Source organism: Gekko japonicus, unplaced genomic scaffold (assembly GCF_001447785.1).
Source record: "Gekko japonicus isolate JY-2015 unplaced genomic scaffold, Gekko_japonicus_V1.1 scaffold422, whole genome shotgun sequence".
NCBI classification, from domain to species: domain Eukaryota; kingdom Metazoa; phylum Chordata; class Lepidosauria; order Squamata; family Gekkonidae; genus Gekko; species Gekko japonicus.
This window is the reverse complement of record NW_015174855.1, coordinates 911,967-934,720: the sequence shown is the minus strand read 5'-3', so window position 1 is coordinate 934,720 and position 22,754 is coordinate 911,967. Positions and strand designations below refer to the sequence as shown.

Genomic DNA, 22,754 nt, shown 5'->3' with positions numbered 1-22,754 from the left:
CGGCTTTTTGGAATAACTGCTCGGAGTGTGCAAAGAGAGCCCCTTCTATTTGCAGACAGGCTAAGAAGCAACAGAACAGTGAGGTGAGGTCATTTGACAGATGTGAAAACCAACCTGCATTCCTGAATCTTTCCCCTGCATTTTTCTTAGCCATTATCCTGCCTTTCCGTTGACCAAAGCGTAGTCATTTTAGAATCCTCCAGGCCTCTGTGTCTTCTGAGAAGCAACTCCTGCCTCCTTCCCTCTGAAACCAGTATAACTTCCCACATTGGCTAGAGGTAGCCGAGAGGCTCAGTTTATCACCCTTGAAGGTCAATTATTTATTTCAAAGAGAACAAGCATCCCCAGGCACACCCTGTAACATACAGTTACTAAAGTCCAGATAAGACCAGAAGGAGGGCCTGCACTGTCCTATCCATCAGGGATACCTGTAACGTGTACAGAATGTGTTACTACGCATGTTGAGGGTGACATGGTATGGCACAATAGGACTGTTGGTTTGAAAATGGTATAAGAGGGGCCCCAAAAATCAGCAAAGGGTCGACCTCATCTCATCCTGAAGAGATTCTGCTGGCCAGACTATCTAATCTAGGGGTGTCACATTTAATGCCCGCGGGTCAGAACGGGCCCTTCCATGGCTTTAATCTGGCCTGGGGCTCTTTTCTTCCCCCCTCCTCCCCATAATCTTTGAAGCTCAACGCTGCTGAAATTCCCAGCTCCCTCTGGTCTTGTCTTGGGCAGGAAGCTCTTCTGGGCTTGCAAAGTTGCACAGAAAATGTGAAATGGATTTTTCCATTAAGGTCTCTGCACCCAGACAGACTACTCTGGGACTGTTTCTAGCAATGGAAACAGTGCCCTGGGACTGGAATGACAGGGTACAGAGTGGAATGACAGTCCCTGGGAGTAGCAGTTACAGTCTGGGAACGGAATTCCAGGCTGGGGGCCCTCATTCTAATCCCAGAATGCTTCTGCTACTCCCAGGGACTGTCCTGTCACTCTGCTGGCTGTCATTACAGTTCCAGAGTAGTCTGTCTGGGCCCAGAGACCTTCATGGAAAATCCATTTCACATTTTCTTTGCAATTTTGTCTGTGCTGCAATGTATTTCAATGGAGAGGACCTCAAGTAGTTTTACTTTCCAGTGTCGTATGTCAGCTGAAGCTGTTGCTTGTTGTGGTTGTCTCCTTGCAAATACAGGGTCAATGTTTTGAGCCAGTTTGTCTCTGCTGAATGGACCTGAGGATGGGTGCCTGAGTGAGTACTCTGACCTGGGACCCCACAGCCAAAGGGGGACATTACACTGGAGAGCCACCTGGTGGGGAGGGGAGAAGCTTGCAATGCCCAGCCATTTCATGTTTTCCTAGGCTCAGAACATTTTATATTTTTAGTTTACATTTTTAGTTTCTGCTGTGATCCTTGTACTTTTTCTTGATGTTTTATTTTTAAAATTGTGTTACCAAATCCCACTATTCCCCCACCTTTCCATTTGAGGGAGGCATCTTTTAAGGGGGGGGGGAGGTTTGGGAAGTGTCAGTTATCAAATACTGTTAAATAAACAAAATATTGCAAGAGTTTAAGCATGTTGTATTTTAAATAAAAAATAATATCTTTGTGTTTGTATCCTATATAGTTTATATCTCTGCTACCTGGCATTACATTTTATGACACACATGGCCTGGCCCCACCAAGTCAGATCCGGCTTTTGTAACAAATGAGTTCAGTACCCCTGATCTAATCCCACACTTCATAGCATGCTGTCAGATATACCTTCTCTCTCTCTCTTTCTGTAGGAGTCTGTTGCTTCTTTCTCTTGTCTTGGTTCTCTTGGGGTCGGGAAGCAATTTTTCACCAGGTCAGTTTGGCCAGGGATCCTGGAGGTTTTTTGTTATCTTCTGGGCATGGAACAGGGGTCACTGGGGGTTTGGGGGGGTATTTGTGAATCTCCCACATTGTGCAGGGGGGTTGGACTACATGACCCTGGAGATCCCTTCCAACTCTGTGAAATTTTATTACAGCATTCAGCCAGAGTAATCCAAACACCTCAGCAAGGGGCACAAAAACAAAATACTACGGAATATACAATATAAAAATATAAAATACACATAACAGATTCACTAAAAAAACACACTAAAAAGATTTGCAATTTTACAAGTTAAGCTGTTCTTTTCGAATGCGACAGCATGCCGCCCAAAATTTAGCCACAATCTTAGTAACAGAGTGATTTTCATCAGATTATTATTCATTTAGTTTATTACAACGATCTGAGTCTGTCTGCCCAGGCACTAGCTCTGTGATTCTACGATTCTTTGGGGAAGTTAAGTAGGGCCCTGGCCACACGGGCCGGATATCGCGTGCGGGGGGGGGAGGCATGGCTAATTGCCCCAGCGCAGTTTGATCAGCGATTACGCGATCAGGCGCGCCGGTGGCACACCATGGGTCCTTCCCTTGGCGCCGGTGGGTAAACGAGGGACCAGAGGGAAATGCCGCGCGCTGGCGCGATCACACCACGGGCGTCTGGAGGCAGCCCGGGCAAACGTTTACTAGTACCTTGGAGGTACTAGTTTTTTAACGCGCATTGTTGGCGGTAAGCCACGGGTGCGCTCCACTTCCCAAATGTTGGGGTTTGATCGCGCCCGGATAATCCGCCCACCATCCGTGCCTCTCCCGCAGCAACTTTGCCGTGTGACCGGGGCCTAGGTTTTGCTAACTGTTTGCTATCTGTCCATTGCTGATTAAACTACGCTTTAACCCAGAACTTGCTTCTGTGAATCTTTGGGTGAGTGGGGTTAGTGGGAGCTCTCCCAATGGTGCATGGTCCTGCACCTCTCCAAAGAGGGCCTGATCCTCCCCTTTCAGACAGAGGCAGCTGTGTAACTTGATCTGAGTGTGAATTCTTCTTGAGAACTTGACAGCTCAACTTTGGTACACTGTTAATTTGTAGAACTACTTGCTGCAGGCCACCCCTGTAAGGCAGGACCGCATCAAGACACACCTGAAATCCATTTTATACCTAAGTGGTGGAAAGGATTCCTCCATGGCTCTAATCATGTTTCTCATGGCAGTATTTCTCTAGGTTATCAGTTTGTTTTCTGTTCCCAACTTTCTTTGCCTGCTGCTCACAGCCCAGGCTTTGACATTGGTGAGAGCATAACTCAAGTTCCCCTTGTCATGTGCCTATGATGCTATGTAGCTTCCTGTCATATGGGTGCAGCTCAGTGGACCCCATGCTGTTATCGGGGCTGGGGGTGGTGAAGACAGGTTGAAGACTACTAGTAAGAGATACAATTCAACTTTTCTTATTTGTGCTGTAAGTGTAAAGTGCCATCAAGTCACAGTCAACTTCCAGAGACCCCGTAAGGTTTTCAACGCAAGAGACATTCAGAGGTGGTTTGCCTCTGTGCGGCAACCCTAGACTTCCTTGGTGGTCTCCCATCCAAGTACAAACCAGGGCCGACCCTGCTTAGCTTCTGAGACCTGATGAGACTGGGCTAGCCTGGGCTGTCCAGGTAAAGGCTGTATTTATAGTTTAAGTAAAAACAAGGTGCCAAATGTCTGGCCAGACACCAGGCCACATACATTTTTGCTGCTGAATGCACTTGCTGTGAGCGTTACAGCTCTATGATCAAACTGATTGGACATTCAATTAAACTCTTAAGTTGTTTTTTAAAAATTGCTACACACACTATACTTAAGAAGCCAGTGCACGACAGTTTGCTGTAGATGCAGAGTTCACAGTGCGTGGAGAGGACTTTTACCCATTTCTTATGGGAGGGAGTGTTTGTGACATCTCATCTGATGCTTCCTCTAGCAACAGAGGAGTGACTACTCCAACCCCCCCCCCCCAAAAAAAAACTAAAAACCCAGGCGATTTCCTAAGATTAATTGGAAATTTCCATTTTACAAAGATAATTTCACAATTTTCCGGGTGTTTCTGTATATGCCTTTTGCTTCAGCAACAAAGGGAATGTCTTTTCTTTTCTCTTTGAGTGGTTTTCCCTGTGTGTAACACCTTGTTTTCCCATAAGGGCTAACCAGAAACCTTGGGGACCCCCCCCCCCAGCAGGTGTATGCCTTCAGACATGTAGATTACATTTAGCCATTGCATTTAATAGTCATGGATAATCTAGTCATGAATTTGCCTAATCCCTTCTTTTAGTCATCTGAACTAGTGGCCTGCGTTGCCAAGAGGCAAAAGATTCTTCTCCATTGAGCAATTCAGAGGCAATAAGCCCACAAGTGGTGAAGGAAAACAGTTTTATTGAAATCTTTCTGGCAAATGAAATCAACAAGTCATAAAAACAAAACAGAGACTATACCCTTATGCCCCAAAGAACGACAATGGGCAGACTCCCAAGAATTGGCTGAAATACTCAGCGCTGCTCTGCGCTCCAGCCTGAGCCAAGGTGGTTCTTTTATTTTTAACTGTATATACCTAAGGTAATGGTTGCTTAAAAAAAAATCTCATTAGCTGCGCCCATACCACCACCTTGGCAACTGCCCTCTTGGAGCATTCCTACAATACTTGGCTGGATTGCTATGTGTGGAAGCACCCCAGGGCTGCAGGTGTTTACTTTCTGCACCCTATGCTGGGGTGGAATCAATCTGATGTACAAATCAGCTTCACAGTAACCACCAGTCCCCAGAAATTATGACAGGGAGGCAACCCACATCGGGTGTTCTCAACCTTTGTTTCTTCACCCTCCCCTTCTGAGTCTCATTTGCCTAAGCAGCCCCCCTCATAGTTGCTGTTAGCTGGGGGAAAAGGTTACTTTACCATCTGCACTGTTAATCTAAACTGGAGCATACAAAGACGAGGTATTTGTGGTAGCTAACAAAAATGATTTATTATTAAACAGATTAAACAGATTTTTTTAACAAAACAAATTTATTGAATTTATCAAGGTAACAGAGAACAGACAAGTTTTTGAATAAAAAATCAAATCAGTTACAGAAACAACAAGGTAAGTACTTTATAAACAGGTTCTATACGGTTAATTCTAGTATAACGAGTTACAATGAATTAGGTATTGTGCATTTGGTAATAATAGGAATAAGGATAGGTAAAATACAAGGCGATGAACGGGAGCTGGCAACAAAACAAAAATCGCCAACGCATCTACGTTTTTACTTCCCGTTACAGCCGCCTCAAGGCCACACTCCCTGCTCCCCCCTCTCCCTCTTGCCAGCCGCACCAGCTTCCCCCTGGCTGCGCCCCCAAGAGGGAATAACCCCCTCCCCTCCTGCTGCAAGGCCTTTCGTGTTTTTTGCCAGGGCACCACCTCCCCACCTGTCATTGGCTTCGGTTTCCCAATCACAAGACACAGAGGGAGCCTGGGAACTGTAGGCCCACACTGCCGGATTCTACCGCAGGCTTTCTGGGACCTGCAGGGCTTCCTTCTACCTCGGCCCGGGAGGGATCATGACAGCCTGGCAGACAGTCCCCCCTCAGCATCTAATTGTGCGCCTCCCGCCCATTACGGCACTTACCGTGACCCTCACCTAGAAAAATGCCCTGCCCCAGGGCCCATAATGCCCACGTTGCAAATGACCATTGCCCTACATTATCTACTGAGGACAAGGGCGCGGCGGAGTCAGGAGGCTGGGCTCACCCAGATACCGCAAGGAGAAGAGGAAGACCCAACTTCTGCGCCGGAAAAAGTGAACTCAGCCCTCGCTCTCAGCTGCCTGCAAGGCATGAGGGAGGGAGGGAGGGAGGGAGGGAGGGGGAATCAGGCTTTTTGGTGAGCTCTGATTGGAGAAGACGGATAGCCTGAGGGGACCGGGGGAGGCCTCCGGTTGGTTGCGCTGCACGTTCTTCTTCTGAGGCGGGGCGCTCGGGGTCGAGTGACAAGAACTCGGCAGGCCGTCCGCTTTTCCTTCTTTCGCTGCTGCCTCCAGAACCCGGTGAGTGGATTTCGCTCTCGGGCGGGCCCTGGAAGCGCCTCGCCAGGAGGGAAGATGCTGTAGCGGCGCCTGGACCGGAGGAGTCCTCCTCCTCTCTGGTTCCCTTGAGGCTGCCGCCTTCGGAGTCCTTCCTCGGGTTCGCTTGTCGGAAGCACCTGAGTGGCGTGTGCCTGAGAGAAAGCGCGGAAACGAAGCGTGGGCAGCGTCGGGCTGTGCCGCAGCCTCACGGGAGGAGGAATTTGTCCGTGGCGGCGGCTTTCACCGGAGCAGCGGTGCTGAAAAAGGGGAGCCGCCTTTGGCAGGCTTTTCCTGGCGTTGCTGTTTTTAGAGGCCTTTTGCCTGGACCGACCCGATCCTACGCGAAAGATCTTGCAAAGTTGTGTGTGTGAGTTTGTGTGGAGAGAGCTTTGGAAGATCGCGGGATTCTGCCGGGGGGGGGGGGGGGAGAATAGCATTGTGGAATAGAGAGGAATTAATAGGAAATAGATAGGTAGGCACCTGGGGAAAAAATAGCGTTATCAGTCTGTCTTTAGTGCTATAGCTGGTCCTCTCCTTCCTGCCCATCACTTTCATAAGAACCTAAGAGACGCCAATGTTGGATCAGGCCACCAGGTGCCATCAGGAGGTCCACCAGTGGGGCCAGGACATTAAAAGCCCCCCTTTTCTTTTTGACTTTCCTTTTTGTATAGTTGAAAAAAGACAATGACATGGTACTGAAGAAGCTGGGGTGCGTTTGTGTCCCCCCCCCCCATTTTGGACAGTATACTGTAGCGCTCTCTGTACATGATGCTGGGGACCAAGCTTGTTGCAGGGTTCCAGTGACAGAGAAGAGTGTATGTGCAGCACGTATAAGGCTCCAGGCAGATGTGCAGTGGTTGCGTTGGGGGCTGATTTCTTTGTATCGGTTGCTTCCCCTTTATGTTTCTTGTCAGGCTGTGTGAAAGGCCACCCACAAAAAGGGAACGGGAAGGTTTGCTCTAATTTAGGTAGGGAATGATTTATTCAGTAGTATTTATTCTCCCCCCTCCCCCCAAGCATCAGGTAGATACCGTGTTTCCCCGAAAATAAGACACTGTCTTATATTTATTTTTTCTCAAGAAGACACACTAGGGCTTATAGCACAAATGCATAGAAATCCTGCTAGGGCTTATTTTGGGGGTAGGTCTTATTTTCGGGGAAACAGGGTAATGTTTTTAGAAATAATATGAGAATTGCTGTACTTTATTGAAAAGAAAGATGGATGCATTTAAGACATATATTTACTTTTGCCATGGAATTAGTTCTGAGCTGCCAGTAATGCCCAAATACATTCAGCCCTGGCAGGTGTTTTGGGTGGCCACTTTCCCACAGTCGTCTTCACAGTTTTCCATCTGTAAAAATAAGCCCATTTATAAACCTATTGTGTAGACAAATGCAATGACATAATAAGTAATTTTACTTAACAATTAAAGCAAATTATAGCATAGTGAACGATTTTAATTAAAGTCCACACATTTCTAGGGCAAGTAGGCTGATTGTCAAAGAACCTGCTTTTATAACACAGCATAATGATTTGCAAATAGAAACTTTTATTTGATCGAGGAATATCATCTTTTGATTGTATAGATCATGCATAGCTTTTGCACTGCAGAATTTTGTCTGTTTAGACTTCTCAGTGGTCTTGCAAAATCTGACTACCAACCTCCAGGCACTTCTGAGGCAAATTCATACTAGTAGGGCAGTCATTGACTAAGTAGATCTTCAGAGAGCTGTTAAATGAGCATTGTAAAATAACTTCAGTCTTTATGCACACCACTTCAGTATTTTTTGACAACTGGGGAGGTCCACCATAACTGAAAAAAGGATCCGTTTGCTTTTCCACACTTCCAACAGATGTCAGATCCTCCTGAAACTTTGCAGGGGCCAAATAACAATGATACTACGTTTTCAAAGAATTCTGTCTGATCCCCACATTTAATAGCACCTTAGAAACCATATAAAATGTTTTGTCCCATTTGTTTAGTGAGACAGAGAAACCTAGATCAATTTCACACTTGGTTTATTGTTCATTTTTAAGCCCCCCCCCCCCCCAGCATACACGTTGCCAAAAGCCATTTAGGATTATTTTGCCCATCAATACACAAGAGCTCTTATTTGAAGGCTAGGGCTTCAGTTGTTTGTTCTAAAATATTCCATTGACTAAAGTGAGACTTGCAGCCTGATTCTATTCAGGTGTACATGGGACTAAGTGACTGGAAATTTCCACAAGGAGCTGCTGGTAGTTACAGGGCAAGATGTTTCTCAGTTAATACAAAGTAAATGTCCATGCTGTTTTGCTGCTAAAGAGCACAACAGTATTGCTAGCCTTCAAGCTTTGGTTTCTGTGGTAAAAGGCACAAAGAGAGGGCAGGGCTGCCACATGCTGGATCAGTTGTAGTTTCTGGGTTGTCTTCAAGGGCAGCCATATGCAGACCGTGTTGCAGTAATCCAGCTGTGAGTTTACAGCAGCATGGATCAGTGTGGCCAGATTGACTGAGTCTAGATATTGTGAGAGTTGGTGAATCGGAATCAGCTGATAGAAGGCGGTCCAGGCCACCATGTCAACCTGCTTTTCAAAGACCAAGGCAGGGTCCACGGGAATCCCCAGACTCTTAGGGTGATTTCCCACAAGCACTGCTCCGAGCTCACTCCTCCCTTTTGCCCCGATGGTACGTGTCAATTTCACACAAGCTGCTGCGCGGCCGCATTTTGCCCCGCAGCCTCGTGCGATTTTTCCCGCATCTACTCAATCCTCAAAAAACAGGATTGAGTAGACAGTGGGAAAATCGCACAAAGCTGCGGGGCAAAATGCGGTCGCGCAGCAGCTTGTGTGAAATTGACACGTACCATTGGGCCAAAGAGAAGAGTGAGCGTGGAACAGCGCTTGTGGGAAATCACCCTTAATCTCCTCTGAAAAAAGCCATTATCACTATCTAGGACAAGGGGATTCACTATCTAGGACAACTGATTATCAGCCTTACTGACCAGCATTACTTCAGTCTTGTTTGTATTCAGCTTGTTTTGCCTTAGCCACCTGACCACTGCCTCAAAGCACCAGTTCAGATCCTGGAGTAAATCCAAGATGGCATTTTTTCAGGGCATTTCCCCCCCCCCCCCCCCTATATGCCTGGATTTTCCATGCTGTTGTAACAGGCGTGTATTCTCCTCTGTAATTTTTAGCAGAAAATAAACCCTCTTTAAAAACAATATTTTAGAGAGAGAACATTTGTTTGCTTGTTTGTTTGAAGCATTTTGAACATTAAAGACAATTATGTTTCCCAATTATGTTTCTAGTTAGGAGTGCTCCTTAACCTACATTAGCAGGAAGCACAATATCCTGCAAAACAAAGTTGACTCTTAGTCTTTCAAATGAAACCTGTGGCCCTTGAGGCAGGATAAAAAGCCTTAATCTCCTGGTTTACTGTCATACTATTAGCGTACAAGTTTATTTGCCAGTGTTTATAGCTACCCATGCCTGCATGTCACAGATTCCAGTCTACTTAATTTTCCTTGCAATTTGCTGCTATTGCTAAAGCCTTCCCTCCTCTGCATCTACCATCCTCCTTATCTTTTCTCATTCCAGTTCAGTACCTTTGTCCTTGAACCAGGGGTCCCGGCATAATAAATAACATAATAAAGATATTGCCGCAGGACTTTCTGAAAGGAGCAAAACCGGGTCATCCATGCATTCCTAGGGACAAGCGTTTACGACTGTGGCTGTGTGCCTTCTTTAAAGTGGGACCCTGTATGTTTAAGGTGCCTTATCTGCTGCTGTTTCTAAGGAACCCGTTTTGGTTTTAACTGCACATTCTCACTGCTTGGGTGTGTTGGCTTTGTCGTAAATTATTAATTTTTTTCCCCTGATGAAGCTATCTTGTATTTTTGTGCTGAGAGATGACTTTTGTTTTTACACAGGCCAACAATGTGGCTTTTCATAATTGTGTCAAGCTTGGCTCAAGGCTTTTTAAATTCAGAAGCACTTGTGAAAAGAAATAATGTGGATCCAGAAGTATCCATGAATATCGTAAGTCACTAATCTGATGATGTTTATATTCTCTTCTATGTAAGGCATCTCCAACCATTGTTATTGCTGAATATTGCTCTGTGGAATGTTTGGTGTGCAAATTGCCACATCAGGAGTGTGAAAATATCCCATTTCTCCCTCCCACTCTGTTAAACATTTTTTTGTGCCTGTTTGTGGACATTGTTCCTTCCATCTGCATCCCTGTTGCCCGGACAATTGGGTGAGTGGTCACTGTTCTGTCCTGTCCTCCTTCTCTTGTTTATTTTTTTTTATTGTTCAAAGCACTCTTGTGACCAGCTTAAATATTTCTTTAATAAACTGCCCACTGTGATCTGTACCACTGTTTCTAAACCAGGGCCATAGGGTCTCCTAGACGGCAAACTACAAATCAGGAGGAGATTCAGAATTTTTGGAGTTACATAGGGGGTATTTGGGATTTTTAGCAGTCCTTCCCACTTGTACTGGATTCTGATGCCAGCATAGGAGTCCAATACTTTTTATCCTGCCCAAAGATGGAACAGGGCATCCCAGATTACTCTACCAGGCCCTTAAAATAGTGTGCAGCAAACAGGAATCCTCCATCTCCCCAAGATTGGAACAGAACTACTCCTCCATCCATGTGTTTATGCGTGAGGAGCTGTAGTAGCACATTCTCCAGAAAGTGCCTATTGGACACAAATGCGAATTGCCACTTTTTTTGGAGAACCTGCCTATATATATATAGACTAAAACTGCCTGATTTGGAGTGCTGTTTTTGTGTCCTAATTTTTTGGTTGGAGGGTAGTTAGCAATAATAATGTGTACCATATTATCCTCAAAACAAGGCCTTTTTGCTTGGGAGGGTTAAAAAGGGGAGGGGGTTGTCTTTAACTTGCATACAAATTTACTGGTATATATAGCAAGAATGATAGCCTTGTTAGCCTGTCTGAAGCAGGAGCTGCGGTGGCTCAAGTGGTTAAGACGCTGAACTGCAGGCTGTGGAAGGTCAGTAGTTCAGCAGTTCGAGACCTGGGTGCCGCATGATGGAGTGAGCTCCCATCTCTGGTTCCAGCTCCTGCCAACCTAGCAGTTCGAAAGCAAGAAATTGCAAGTAGATAAATAGGTACCACTTCGGTGGGAAGGTAACAGCGTTCCATGCGCCTTGGTGTTTAGTCATGCCGGCCACATGACCACGGAAACATCTTCGGACAGCGCTGGCTCTTTGGCTTTGAAACGGAGATGAGCACCACAACCCTAGAGTCGGATTCGACTGGCTTTCGAGCAAGGGAACCTTTACTTTTTAGCAGGAGAGAAGAGTAAGAGTCCAGTAGCACCTTAAAGACTAACAAAAGTTGTGGCAGGGGATGAGCTTTCGTGAGTCACCGCTCACTTCTTCAGAAGTGACTCACACAAGCTGACACATTTTTGTCAGTCTTTAAGGGCCATCAGCTTTTTGGTATCGGCTTCTTTGGGGGGGGGAATCATCTGGTATTCAAAGTTATGCTCCTTGGAATAAATACAGTGCTTGCTGGATGGTAGTGGATTCAAGGTTCACTTGTTCTGTCTTACAGCTCCTCTTTTAGTTGTTGGTCTTATTATCTAACCTTCCTCCTCCTTGTGTCCAATCAACTTATGCCTAAAAACTTTCTTGACAAAAATATCCTGGTCACAAGATTAGTTTCTGATACCTTTATCCCACTCCTTTTTTAACTTCTCGTGGCCTTGCATTGCCATTGGATTCTCACAAGACTATGCTCTGACTAACCAGAAACTTCCCTTTTAGAATCCTTTCAAAATACAATAAACTGCATGTGATTGTGGAGTTCCATGACTGGAGTTCCTCATGTGTGTTCCGGCCCTAAAATTCATTCACAGGGTTTGGGCCACAACATTGTGTAATGACTCCCTTGGATATCTTCCTCTCTGCTAAAAACAGCGTGTATGTGGGCGGGGTGGGGGGGGGACACACAGATTTTGAATTGAGGAAAGAGCAAGTGGTGGGGAGTTAGAACCGCTTATCCTATTTCAGTTCAAAAGACACACTGTGAGTTCTGGTCATGGAATTCCAGAATTAAGTCTTGCTTGTCCAGTGTTAAGTTGTTAGTTAGACTGAATTATGTATGTACGCATTCGAGACTCACTTGACATTCATCAAATCATTTGAGTTTGTCTTTAATAAATATACTCTGGTAAAATGCAGTTCTTATGGCAAGTTGAGTAGTTTTGTCGATTCCAGTTAGATAGTAATTGTTACAGTAAGCTGAATGGCCTCAGATGTACATCTCTGTGTTGGTTTAAATAAAATATATTAAGACTCCTGAACTGATTACCACAATGGCTTTGTAGCTTTGCTTACCGTTGGCGAAGGAGTGGTTGTCTTGAGCAGAACAAGAACGTTGTTTCTTGTCTTTCTTGCTGGTTCAGCCCATTTTTATGAGGCTCTACAGCAATGGAAATATTTCCCAACTGGCTTCTGTGGGAAGAGAGAGAAAAATCCTTGCCAGCATTCTGCTTTCGCTTTTTAACTGTTTCATCTGAAAAATGCCTATATTGTTCCTTCTCCAGAGTGAAATTATTTCCTTTAGAGGATATCCCAGTGAGGAATATGAAATAGTGACAGAGGATGGGTATATTCTCAGTGTTAATCGAATACCTCATGGGAAAGGAGGCCAGTGGAGCAAAGGTAAGTATGTTTTATATGTGTGAAACATTTTAATACTTTAGAGAAAGAGGGGTTTTTTTTTTAGAAAAGTGGCTTATGATTTGCTTTGCAGAAGTTTGGCTTATGTCAAGAGTGGGCAAGGAAAACATATGCAGTTCGTTCGATCCTGATTATATATGCAAGCAAAGGATATAGTAAGAAATTATTTTTTAAAATTAAGTGTTGACCACCCCCACAAAATGGATAGTCTTTCCAAAGAACCTGGTAGCGGAGGGAAAGGAAACGTTTGGGTATCGTAATGTAACTTGTTTTTTTATCCTAGTGTTGGGTCATCCTCTGCTCTAATCTGGAAGTAATACACTTGATAAGTCATGCTGTTCTCATACATCTATATTTTAGAATTCTGAAAATGTCACATTATTTTAATACTTCATGGTGCTGTAAAAGGATTTGGGGAAATTTGATGTGGAGAGGGTGGGGGGAAAGAACGGAAACCTTAAGGGATTACTTGGTAGATTGACTTCCTGCAATGAGAACTTCCTCCTTCAATGTCCATGCTGATTTAAGTAATTTCCAGTCCTGCCATACCTTCCAGCTTGATACCTGTCAGTTTCCTACCTTTAGGTAGGAAAAATCAAATGCATAATTATAGGATGGGGGAGACTTGTCTTGGCAAGTAGTATGTGCGAAAAAGATCCACATACCTCACAGGGTGTCCGTTGTGGGGAGGGGAAGGGAAAGGAGATTGTAAACTGCTCTCCTTCAGGTAGTGAAGGGCGGGGTATAAATCCAATCTCTTCTTCTTCTTCTTAGTAGACCATACACTGAACATGACTTAGCAGTGTGATGCAGTAGCTAAAAGGGCAAATGCAATTTTGGGCTGTATCAACAGCGGTTTAATGTCTAGAACAAGCAAAGTGATAGTATCACTTTACTCTGCTCTGGTTAGACCTCACCTTGAGTATAGTGTTCAGTTTTGAGAAGCATATAGACAAGCTGGAACGTGTCCAGAGGAGGGCAACGAAGATGGTAGAGACCAAGTCCTATGAAGAAAGGTTGAAGGAGTTGGGTATGTTTAGTCTGGAGAGGAGGCGACTGAGAGGTGATATGATAACCATCTTCAAGTACTTGAAGGGCTGTCATATAGAGAATGGTGTGGAGTTGTTTTCTGTTGCCTCAGAAGGTCGGACCTGTACCAATGGGTTGAAATTAAATCAAAAGTTTTCGGCTAAACTTTAGGAAGAACTTCTTGACAATTTGAGTGGTTCCTCGGTGGAACGGGCTTCCTTGGGAGGTGGTGGGCTCTCCTTTTGAGGTTTTTAAGCAGAGGCTAGATGGCCATCTGATAGCAATGCTGATTCTGTGAACTTAGGCAGATCATGAGAGGGAGGGCAGGAAGGGTTGCCTCAGTGCTTAGTTCTCATGGCCTTTCTTACACGCCCAGGGGAAATTGCCACTTTAGGGTTGGAAGCAATTTTTCTCCAGGCCACTTTGGCCAGGGATCCTGGAGGATTTTTGCCGTCTTCTAGGCATGGAGCAGGTATCACTGGGGTATGTGGAGGGGAGTGTTACCCTAAGTGGTTGTGAGGGTCTTCTGAGTTTCCTGGGGAATTAGCCAGGAAGCCTAAACAACGCAAGAAGGGGTAATCAAGCAGGATCTCCACTTATATATACACGGGGATTTTTCCCTCAGTAGAAGTCTGAAAATGAACCAAGCCATGATTAATGAAATGGTTTGTGTTAATGAAAATTAAAGAAATAAAATCAAACTTATTAACTGATGAGTACTCTATAAACACACATACAAGTTCAAAAAATAAAAGGTGTTAGCTTTATAGAGGCAAAGAAGGGAACTTCTTCTATGGGACTATATTTACCTGTCCAGGAAGCAGAGATCAAAGAAGAAGGGAGAGCAAGACAAACCAACGGCTCACACAGGGAAGGGGGAGTACCCAGCTTCATGCTGGGGGTGTAGGTTAGTGGATGTCCCAACACACACACACAACTAGACACACAACTGAACAGAGTATGGCTGGTTATACCCTTTTGGGGTGCGACATAGTTGCTCCTATTTATTTATATTTATTTATTTGATTTATACCCCACCCTCCCTGCCGGAGCAGGCTCAGGGCAGCTTACATAAAATGCTGTAGCAAATAAAAGCTTAAAAACACAACATAAGGTGCTGGTGAACAATTTAAGTGGCGATGGCGAAAGCTTGTGTTAGTTACAACTGAAACAATGTGTCTTGAGCAAGGAAGCTTAGTAACTTTCCCAGGAATTGCAAGAGCAATGTAACATTCATGTGAAATTTATGCCCTTTCTGAGAAATGAGTCTTTGATGCTGATGGATTTAAAGAGGGAAGGGAGCTGCCAGAAACCAGACCCTTTCACCATGCACCTTTGGGATCAGTTTTCCCAGGGAAGCCCCTGGTCACCATTTGATGGCACACATTCCATGTGACTGCAGGACCTGTTTTGATCCTATTTGCAGACCAGGGAGGAGTCTAGAGTGGGTCACCCTGTGAGATGCTGAGAAAGAAGGTTGCCTGCCATCACCTTCTCCAAGGTACCAGACTAGTCCTCTTGAAGGAGGAGGGGTCGAGGCATAACAGGAGGTAGTTGTGAATTTCCTGCATTGTGCAGGGGGTTGGACTAGATGACTCTGGAGGTCCCTTCAGACTCTGTGATTCTAGGAATCATTAATTGCAAAAGCCACATTTGCCATGATTGCAAGGAGAGATAGGGTGTCCTCGTTCACAGATAGCTGCACACATTATACAGTTGACTCTCTGCCCACCAGAAACTTAAAAACTAGCACAGAGTGGAAACATTTTATTTTACAAAATTTATACCCTGCCTTTCTGCCCACATGAAGACCACTAAAGCAGCTAACAAATTTTAAAAAATGCTAAAAATCACTTCTTAAAAACCATTAAAACCTACCGGGACAAAATATTACCAGACAATTTGCTGTCCAGCCAGTCACCTTGCTCTCAAATGGAACATTTGGGACTGGTTGGTCCTTATTGAGATCTCCTGGGTTCAGGGTGAGCTTCTTTAGAAATGGATGCCACACAGCTTGTTTTGAAGCTGAGTGACCATCCCCACTCTTAAGGCATTAACTACCTCTCAGAGCCAGATAGCCAGGAAAGTTATGGGGCTCTCAAGTTCTCCCTTATTTGTGCTTTTTTCTAGTGTTTTCATTAATGAGGATTTCTCTTACGAAGAAACAATCGAACAGCCAGGGATTGTCTAATACTTTGTGAAGTTTAAGCAGGGGGATCTTCTCTGGAGTGAAGGCTGGAGGCCTCTTGTTCTCCATGCTGGGCTACCATAGCTGTCATTTCTACATTACAAATATGAATCCAAAACCTTGCTTAATAGTTTATCTCTGGTGCTGCTTCTACTGTCTCCCCACTCATGGGTGATGGGGGAGCAAAGTTGTGGAAATATTTCCTTAGTTTAATCGATGTTCCAGTGGCTTTAATTTAATCTAAAACTTTGTGTGTTAAGTGCTGTCGAGTCACTTCCAACTTATGGCGACCTCATGAATTAATGTCCTCCAAAACGTGACCAAAGTAGAACATCATCAGTTTGGAATTTTAGCTTGTAGGGAGAGTTCAAGCTTGATTTCATCTAGAACCCAATTATTTGTCTTTTTGGCAGTCCAGTGTCCATGAAACTCTCCTCCAAAACTTTGTACAGCATATGTATTTGGTCTCCTAATCAGCTGGCTGCAAGCCTTTGGAACAAGTAACCCTTGCTCTCAGATACCAAGGTTGCCTTTAGAGTGCTTGTCTCTTCTTGGCACATTCAAATATGCTTATTGCAGGAAAAAAACATTAAGCAAGGTGTTTAATTCATATTTATAATGTAGAAGGTTTCAGGGCATGCATGCAAATAAGTGAGTTTTCCCATAAAACCTTGATGCTGGTGTTTTAATTCCCATCTTTGCAAATCAGTGATGAGCCATATAATTCCAAATATAGGTTGAAATATAAATGTCCCTTTGCCTAGATTTCTGCATTCCAAAGTGATTCATTTCAGGCAAAAAGCTGTCACTTGTGAAAACTCCGTCTGTTAAACTGTTGATGGTACATACTGTCTGTAGGTAATGTGGAACGGTCACCTGCTGTAGCATAAGAGAGTTCTGATGGATCATGTGTTGGCAACAGGAATATGAACAATGTTAAATGTTAAAATGCTTTCCTTTCAGATCCTAGACCAGTGGTATTCCTACAGCATGGATTCCTCGCAGATGGCAGTAACTGGGTGACAAATTTTGACTACAACAGCCTGGGCTTTATGCTGGCTGATGCTGGCTATGATGTTTGGTTAGGAAACAGCAGAGGGAACACCTGGTCTCAAAAGCACGTAAAATATACAGTGAAGCAAGAAGAATTCTGGGCATTCAGGTACAGTGAGCTTATTAAACATAACTCTGTCTTGGTGATAACTTGGTTATGTGCTCCAGTCGCGTTCTTCCTGTTGTCTGCCTGTGGGAAATTTGCATGCTTGTATCAAGTATAAAAGAGCAAGAATCCAGTAGCGCCCTAAAGACTAACGAAGTATGTGGCAGCCGCAGTGTCCCCTCTGAGCTGAGTTAGTGTGAGCCTAGCTCCCAGTATTTTAGCCTTCGGCTCACACGTTTTTGTCTGAGCTAATTTATGCAGTAGCCAAATCGCTCGCTCACAGCTTTAAGGCCAGTAGCTCACAAAGTAGAATTTCTGCTCACAAGACTCCACAGCTTAGAGGGAGCATTGGCAGGGTGTGAGCTTTCGTGAGTCACTGCTCACTTCTTCAGATATCAGAAGAAGTGAGCAGTAACTCACAAAAGCTCATACCTTACCACATATTTTGTTAGTCTTTAAAGTGTTACCGGACTCTTGCTCTTTTCTACTGCTACGGAAAGACTAGCACGGCTAACCACCTTGATCTGTAGCAAGTATGTCATTGGTGAAATCGTTAGATTTTATGATCTTGAATTGAGTGTGGTCAAGGTAGGCTGTGATGGGGCACAATCAAGTGGGGTGATGCCCAGTTTCTCCAGGCGAGAGAGGCTCACTCAGCCCATGCAGCCCGCCCCCACTGAGTTTCTTACTGGATTGTATGATGTGGATCCTTCCACGTATATTTAATGTGGTCTGCTGTTACTGTTCCTTTCCAGTTTTGATGAAATGGCTAAATATGACCTTCCAGCTTCAGTAAACTTCATCCTGAACAAAACTGGACAGGAGCATATATATTACGTTGGCCATTCACAGGGCACCACAATGGGTAAGCTAACAAGCTCCTTCATGTCTGTTGGCAATTCTAATAGCTATGCATTCTTTTGTACATTTCCTGCTACAGGTCACTTCCTGTAGAGAACTTGGTCGTAGTACAGTAATTATACATGAAGCCACTGGATATAAATGAGGATTCATTTGGTTGACAGAGAATTGTTGTGCGGACTTTGTTTGTAAATGCTTCTGGTTTAAGAAACTGAGTCAAGATGAAGCATATTAGGAGTGTAATCTTGTGAAGTTATTCCAGTGTGAGCCCACTGATTTGGGAGAATGTAGGCTGCTGGAGTAATTTTGCATAGAGCTTCACTGTAAGTTGTCTTGGGTCCTATATTTGGGTTGCTTATAAATGCTGATGTCCCATCATCTGTCACAACAAGTTGTAAGCCTTTAAAGAAGAAGAGATTGGATTTATACCCCATTCTTCACTCGGAGTCTCAGAGCAGCTTATAAACTCCTTTCCCTCCTCCTCCCCACAACAGACAACCTGTGAGGTAGGTGGGGCTGAGAGAGCTCTTTCCAGAACTACGGCTTGCCCAAGGTCATCCAGCAGCTGCAAGTGTAGGAGTGGGGAATCAAACTCGGTTCTCCCAGATTAGCGTCCGTGCACTTAACCACTACACCAAACTGGTTCTGTATGATACAGAATAGTACTGAGTAACTTGTCTGCTCCCTCCCTCCCCATGTGTGATCAACTCCTGCCATGTTCTGCTGTTTTCTTGCCAGTAGTACCAAAAAAAAAAAACAGAGGCTATGGAAGGCTGAAGAGAAAGAGAAGTGAAAAGTTTTAACAGGATGGAACTTGAGCCTCCGATGGTTGCTTCTGGGCTTCACTGATCCTTAGGGCAGGTGCTGAATCAAGTCACTACAGATTACATTGCTGAGAAAGAATACAGTCTTAAACATGTTAAGTTTATTTTGACTTTTATGTCATTACACCCATGAAATTGAGATATTTTCACAAATTCAGATAGCGACCATAAATGCAGTGTAGTGTCCTCTATTCCTTTTGTTTGTGGTAAAAGGGAGGAGAAAATATTCAACGTGGACTAGGCTGAAGACGGTGTTGCTTGTTTAATGAACATTTCCTTGCAATTTCCAATCATAAATGCAGTGCACTGGATTGCTCTCGTTTGTGATAGAAGTAGGAAAAAATATTCATCTTGCAGGAGATGGTGTTGCTTATTAAATAACCCTTTCTCTGTTCTCTCTGTCCCTCACCCATTTCCCCAGGTTTCATTGCATTTTCCACCATGCCACAGCTTGCTAAGAAGATCAAAATGTTCTTTGCGTTGGCACCGGTAACCACAGTGAAGTTTTCAAGCAGCCCCATGACCAAGCTTGGAAAGTTTCCTGATCTTCTGTTCAAAGTACATATATTGGACGAGAGGTTTGCTTGCCGCACAGTATGTAAATAACCCTGTATGTAGCTGAGGAGTAGGGAATGTGTTTCCCTCTTATTCTGCACACACTTGAAGAAAAGATCAAACACGCATTTCAACAAAAGCATGAAAGAACTGCTGGCTATTAAAGGGAGTACAATTGACCTCAAAAACATTTGTACTGCTCTTAAACATCTTTTAGTGCTGTCCTCAGCAGGGTTATACCCTTCTGAGTTCATTGAACTCAATGAGCATAGAAGGGTTTAACTCTACTTAGGATCGCACTGTATGCTGTCCAAGCCAGCCAGTCCTGCAGTATGTTTAACAAGGTATTGGGGAAACTCTTTTCTGTAGCTCTTCTCCCACTTCATCGTTTAGTGTAGTGGGCTAGCACAGGCCTGAGCGAGGATAAAGAGGGAGCTGTGTCCCTGCTTTACTTGCCCTTGTTTGCTACCAGGAGGATTTAAACAGTACCGTGGTAAATCACAGCTATGGGTAACTCTGCTGGCTTTGCAGAACTACTCAAGGGGATAATTATGGTCACCTTTATCAGGCTATACAGTATCAAAGCACAGTTGTAAAGGGAGGGGGAGCTAAGCCAGTGGGCTGAAAAATGATGTGGAAATAGTGATGTTGCCAATTGGGCTTGTGTGCACAGGACACAGGCGCCTGTGCCCATTCCCTGGGTTTAAAGATGCCTGCAAATCACAGGAAGTTGTTTGTGTGTTAGTCTTAAGTATGATTACTGCATGCATGAGCATGGCCACCTTCTGTGTTTGCAAGTTCCTTCTTCCCTTAAATGCAGTACAACAGCAGTACAACAAAGTGGCTGCGGTTCCTTCTTCCCTTAAATGCAGTACAACAAAGTGGCTGCATTTGTGTGTGCTGTGATCTTGTGCCCACACGTGGTGCTGGCGTTGTTAATCAGTCCTTAAACATTTAACTGAGTAATGGGATTGCCACTGAGGAAGCTTCCTGTAAATAGAGTATGTTTTTGTGAAAACTGTTTGTTTCTCCTCATGGTGTTAAGTAAGCCTTATTACACAGACATCTTTTCTTGTTTTCGTTTAGGTCTCACGACAGGCTTCATGTCCCTGTAAATTATGCCCTGGCAGTGTTGGTAGCTTTTCATTTAATGGGAACAGGGGCTGTCATCACAGTCTTCCTTCTCCCGTACCTCCCCTGTGTAAAAGATTATGGTGTCTTGTCCAAACTCAATACATATTTACTGATTTAAAATATTTGTATGCCTGCCTCTCTCCTGAGCATCTCATGATGATCGCTGAATGTAGACAACAGGAGCAGAAATCCTGCCTTTTATAGGTGGTTCTAAGGGTATGTGAGATGGTCGGATGTGAAATCTCAAATATTATTCAGTGAAGGGCTTGAAACAGGCACGTAATAGAGGGAGCCCTTGTCCCCCCCCCCAGTATCCTGTGCCGTGACTGCTCCGCTCTGTGGACAAGGGCTCAATAACTGTTCCTTTTTGAAGGCACATGAGAACAGCATCTCCTCAGTCCAGAGGTTCTTTAGTAATGGCCCCTCCATGGTACAGTGGCCTCCCTGACATTCTAGTATTGGTCTCCTCGAGACTATGCATAGCTGAGCTTTTGAGATGGACTTTTTTTGGTAATCTTTGATCTGATGCCCTGGCGTGTTGGATTTGGTCTGGATTTCTGTTGTATCGCTTGATTCTGATACTGATCTGTGTTGTACTGTACTATGCCTCGAGTCCTTCCACAGGGAAAGGTGGATCAAAATGCTTTAAATGTTCCATTACCGATGGCCTGTGTGGGTTGTTGCCCAGATCCCCATGTTCCTAGCTTGAGAGCAGCACATGCATTACTAGTGTTAAAGAGTTTAGAGAAAAGAGAAAATTATCTTAGGTACAGTGGAACTTTTTTCTGAGAGAATAACTGTATAAAGTTTCTATCTGTCCTGTTCCACCACATGTTCTGTTACCTGTTGCCAACTTGTTGTCCCTCTTAAGCAGGGTAGTTGTTCAGTCATAAGGAGAAAAGGACCTCTCCTTGCTGGATCTAACCGATGGGTCATCTAAGCCAATATTCTGTTGGTGCAGAAAGCATCCAGAAGACTCTGAGAAGTTTACAGGCTGGATGTTAAGCTGATGAGAACCTTCTAATTCAGACTTGGATGCACAGAAATAGAGAAGTAAATAATTTTGCAACAGTCAGGCAAAAGCCGAGTTTCTGCTTTCATGTGGTTGCCAGGTGTATGTTCTTGTCTTTTTGTCCTGCTCTTCTTCCAAAGTACTCAGGGCAGTGTACATGATCTCCCTGACTCTGTTTGATCTTCACGAACACCATGTGAAGTAGGTTAGGCTGAGAGAATAGGAGGGGCTCAGGATCAGTGACCAAGTGACCTTCACGGCTGAGTGGGTGTTTTGAATACCGATCTGAGTCCAGCTCAGACCTTTATTCCATAAGTGATGTGCAGATGATTATCGTTTCGTGCTTTGTAACATTTTGCTACTTCGTTCACCAGAAAATGACCCTGTATCTCCGCTTTGCTTGATTTGGCAGGAGGTGTTTGGAACTAAGCAGTTTCTTCCCCAGAATTCAATAATAAAGTGGATTGCTACCCACATTTGTGCTCATGTCTTACTTGATGATCTTTGTGGCAATCTCTTCTTTCTGCTATGCGGGTTTAATGAAAAAAACCTAAACCTGGTAAGTTCCTTGTGTACCTAACCAGTACATCTTTTCAGGGGTTACTAGACAGGCTACTCCTAAGTGTTTTGTGAAGCCCCTTTGAAACGAGTGGAAGGTAAGAATTCACCTGCACACGTTGACCTCTGTGCAGAGAGGGGCTAGGCACGTGACTGGGGGTCGTGGCACAATACAGCCCCCCCCCCCAATTCTGCCACAGTTCCTAGCTGGCACTTGCGTCACCCTTAAAAGATAGTGATGAATGTCCTTTTTTGCTTTTTTGTGATGTTACCAGTTTGTGGACCTAGTTGTTGGTCACTGCCCCTTTGTGCTAAAGCAGAAAGGGCATTGTGCTCATTTCCTTTTTAGATTAAGATCGTGGCTACAGTCCCACTGAACTATGACATCTGGGAATATTTGATCAAGTATGCAATTGGTGTGTGACTATTCCCAGAGTTAATGGAATGATGTGGCACAGGTAGTGGTGTGATGGCAGAAACTTGGTCTACAAATACTCCAGCCAGCTCTGCCGTGTATGCGAGGCATGCTTTCTGTTAATGGGTGAGGAGCTGCTTGCCTTAAGAAAATATCCACACCTGTATAAGGGCCTTAAGTCACACTCAGGGAGAAAGCTAGTGAGGTCTCTGATGCTGATTGATGGGACGAGAGCCAGAGGAAACGTTTACCATATGCTAGCTTCTCACTGGGGGCCAGAATGGATACAATTTTAATTATGCCTGCACAGAGCCCTAAAAATCAGTGGTGAAGAGCACTCACTGTGGGATTGGATGATGCACATTGGTGGGAAGTGGGGAGCTAGTGGGCCCACA

The 22,754-nt window shown here is 44.4% G+C and overlaps 1 protein-coding gene across 1 annotated transcript in view; it reads left to right on the top strand.

Annotated features, from left to right (window-relative positions):
* The first annotated feature begins 5,849 nt into the window (after nucleotides 1-5,849).
* Nucleotides 5,850-22,754, top strand: part of LIPA (lipase A, lysosomal acid, cholesterol esterase) — a 24,045-nt gene continuing 7,140 nt past the window's right edge. The window contains exons 1-7 of the mRNA XM_015424600.1: nucleotides 5,850-5,902; nucleotides 9,836-9,944; nucleotides 12,489-12,606; nucleotides 16,805-17,003; nucleotides 17,756-17,865; nucleotides 19,107-19,243; nucleotides 21,799-21,945. Coding sequence (XP_015280086.1) covers nucleotides 9,843-9,944; nucleotides 12,489-12,606; nucleotides 16,805-17,003; nucleotides 17,756-17,865; nucleotides 19,107-19,243; nucleotides 21,799-21,945 — 813 coding nt within the window. The 5' untranslated portion in view covers nucleotides 5,850-5,902; nucleotides 9,836-9,842. The remainder of the gene's footprint in view (nucleotides 5,903-9,835; nucleotides 9,945-12,488; nucleotides 12,607-16,804; nucleotides 17,004-17,755; nucleotides 17,866-19,106; nucleotides 19,244-21,798; nucleotides 21,946-22,754) is intronic.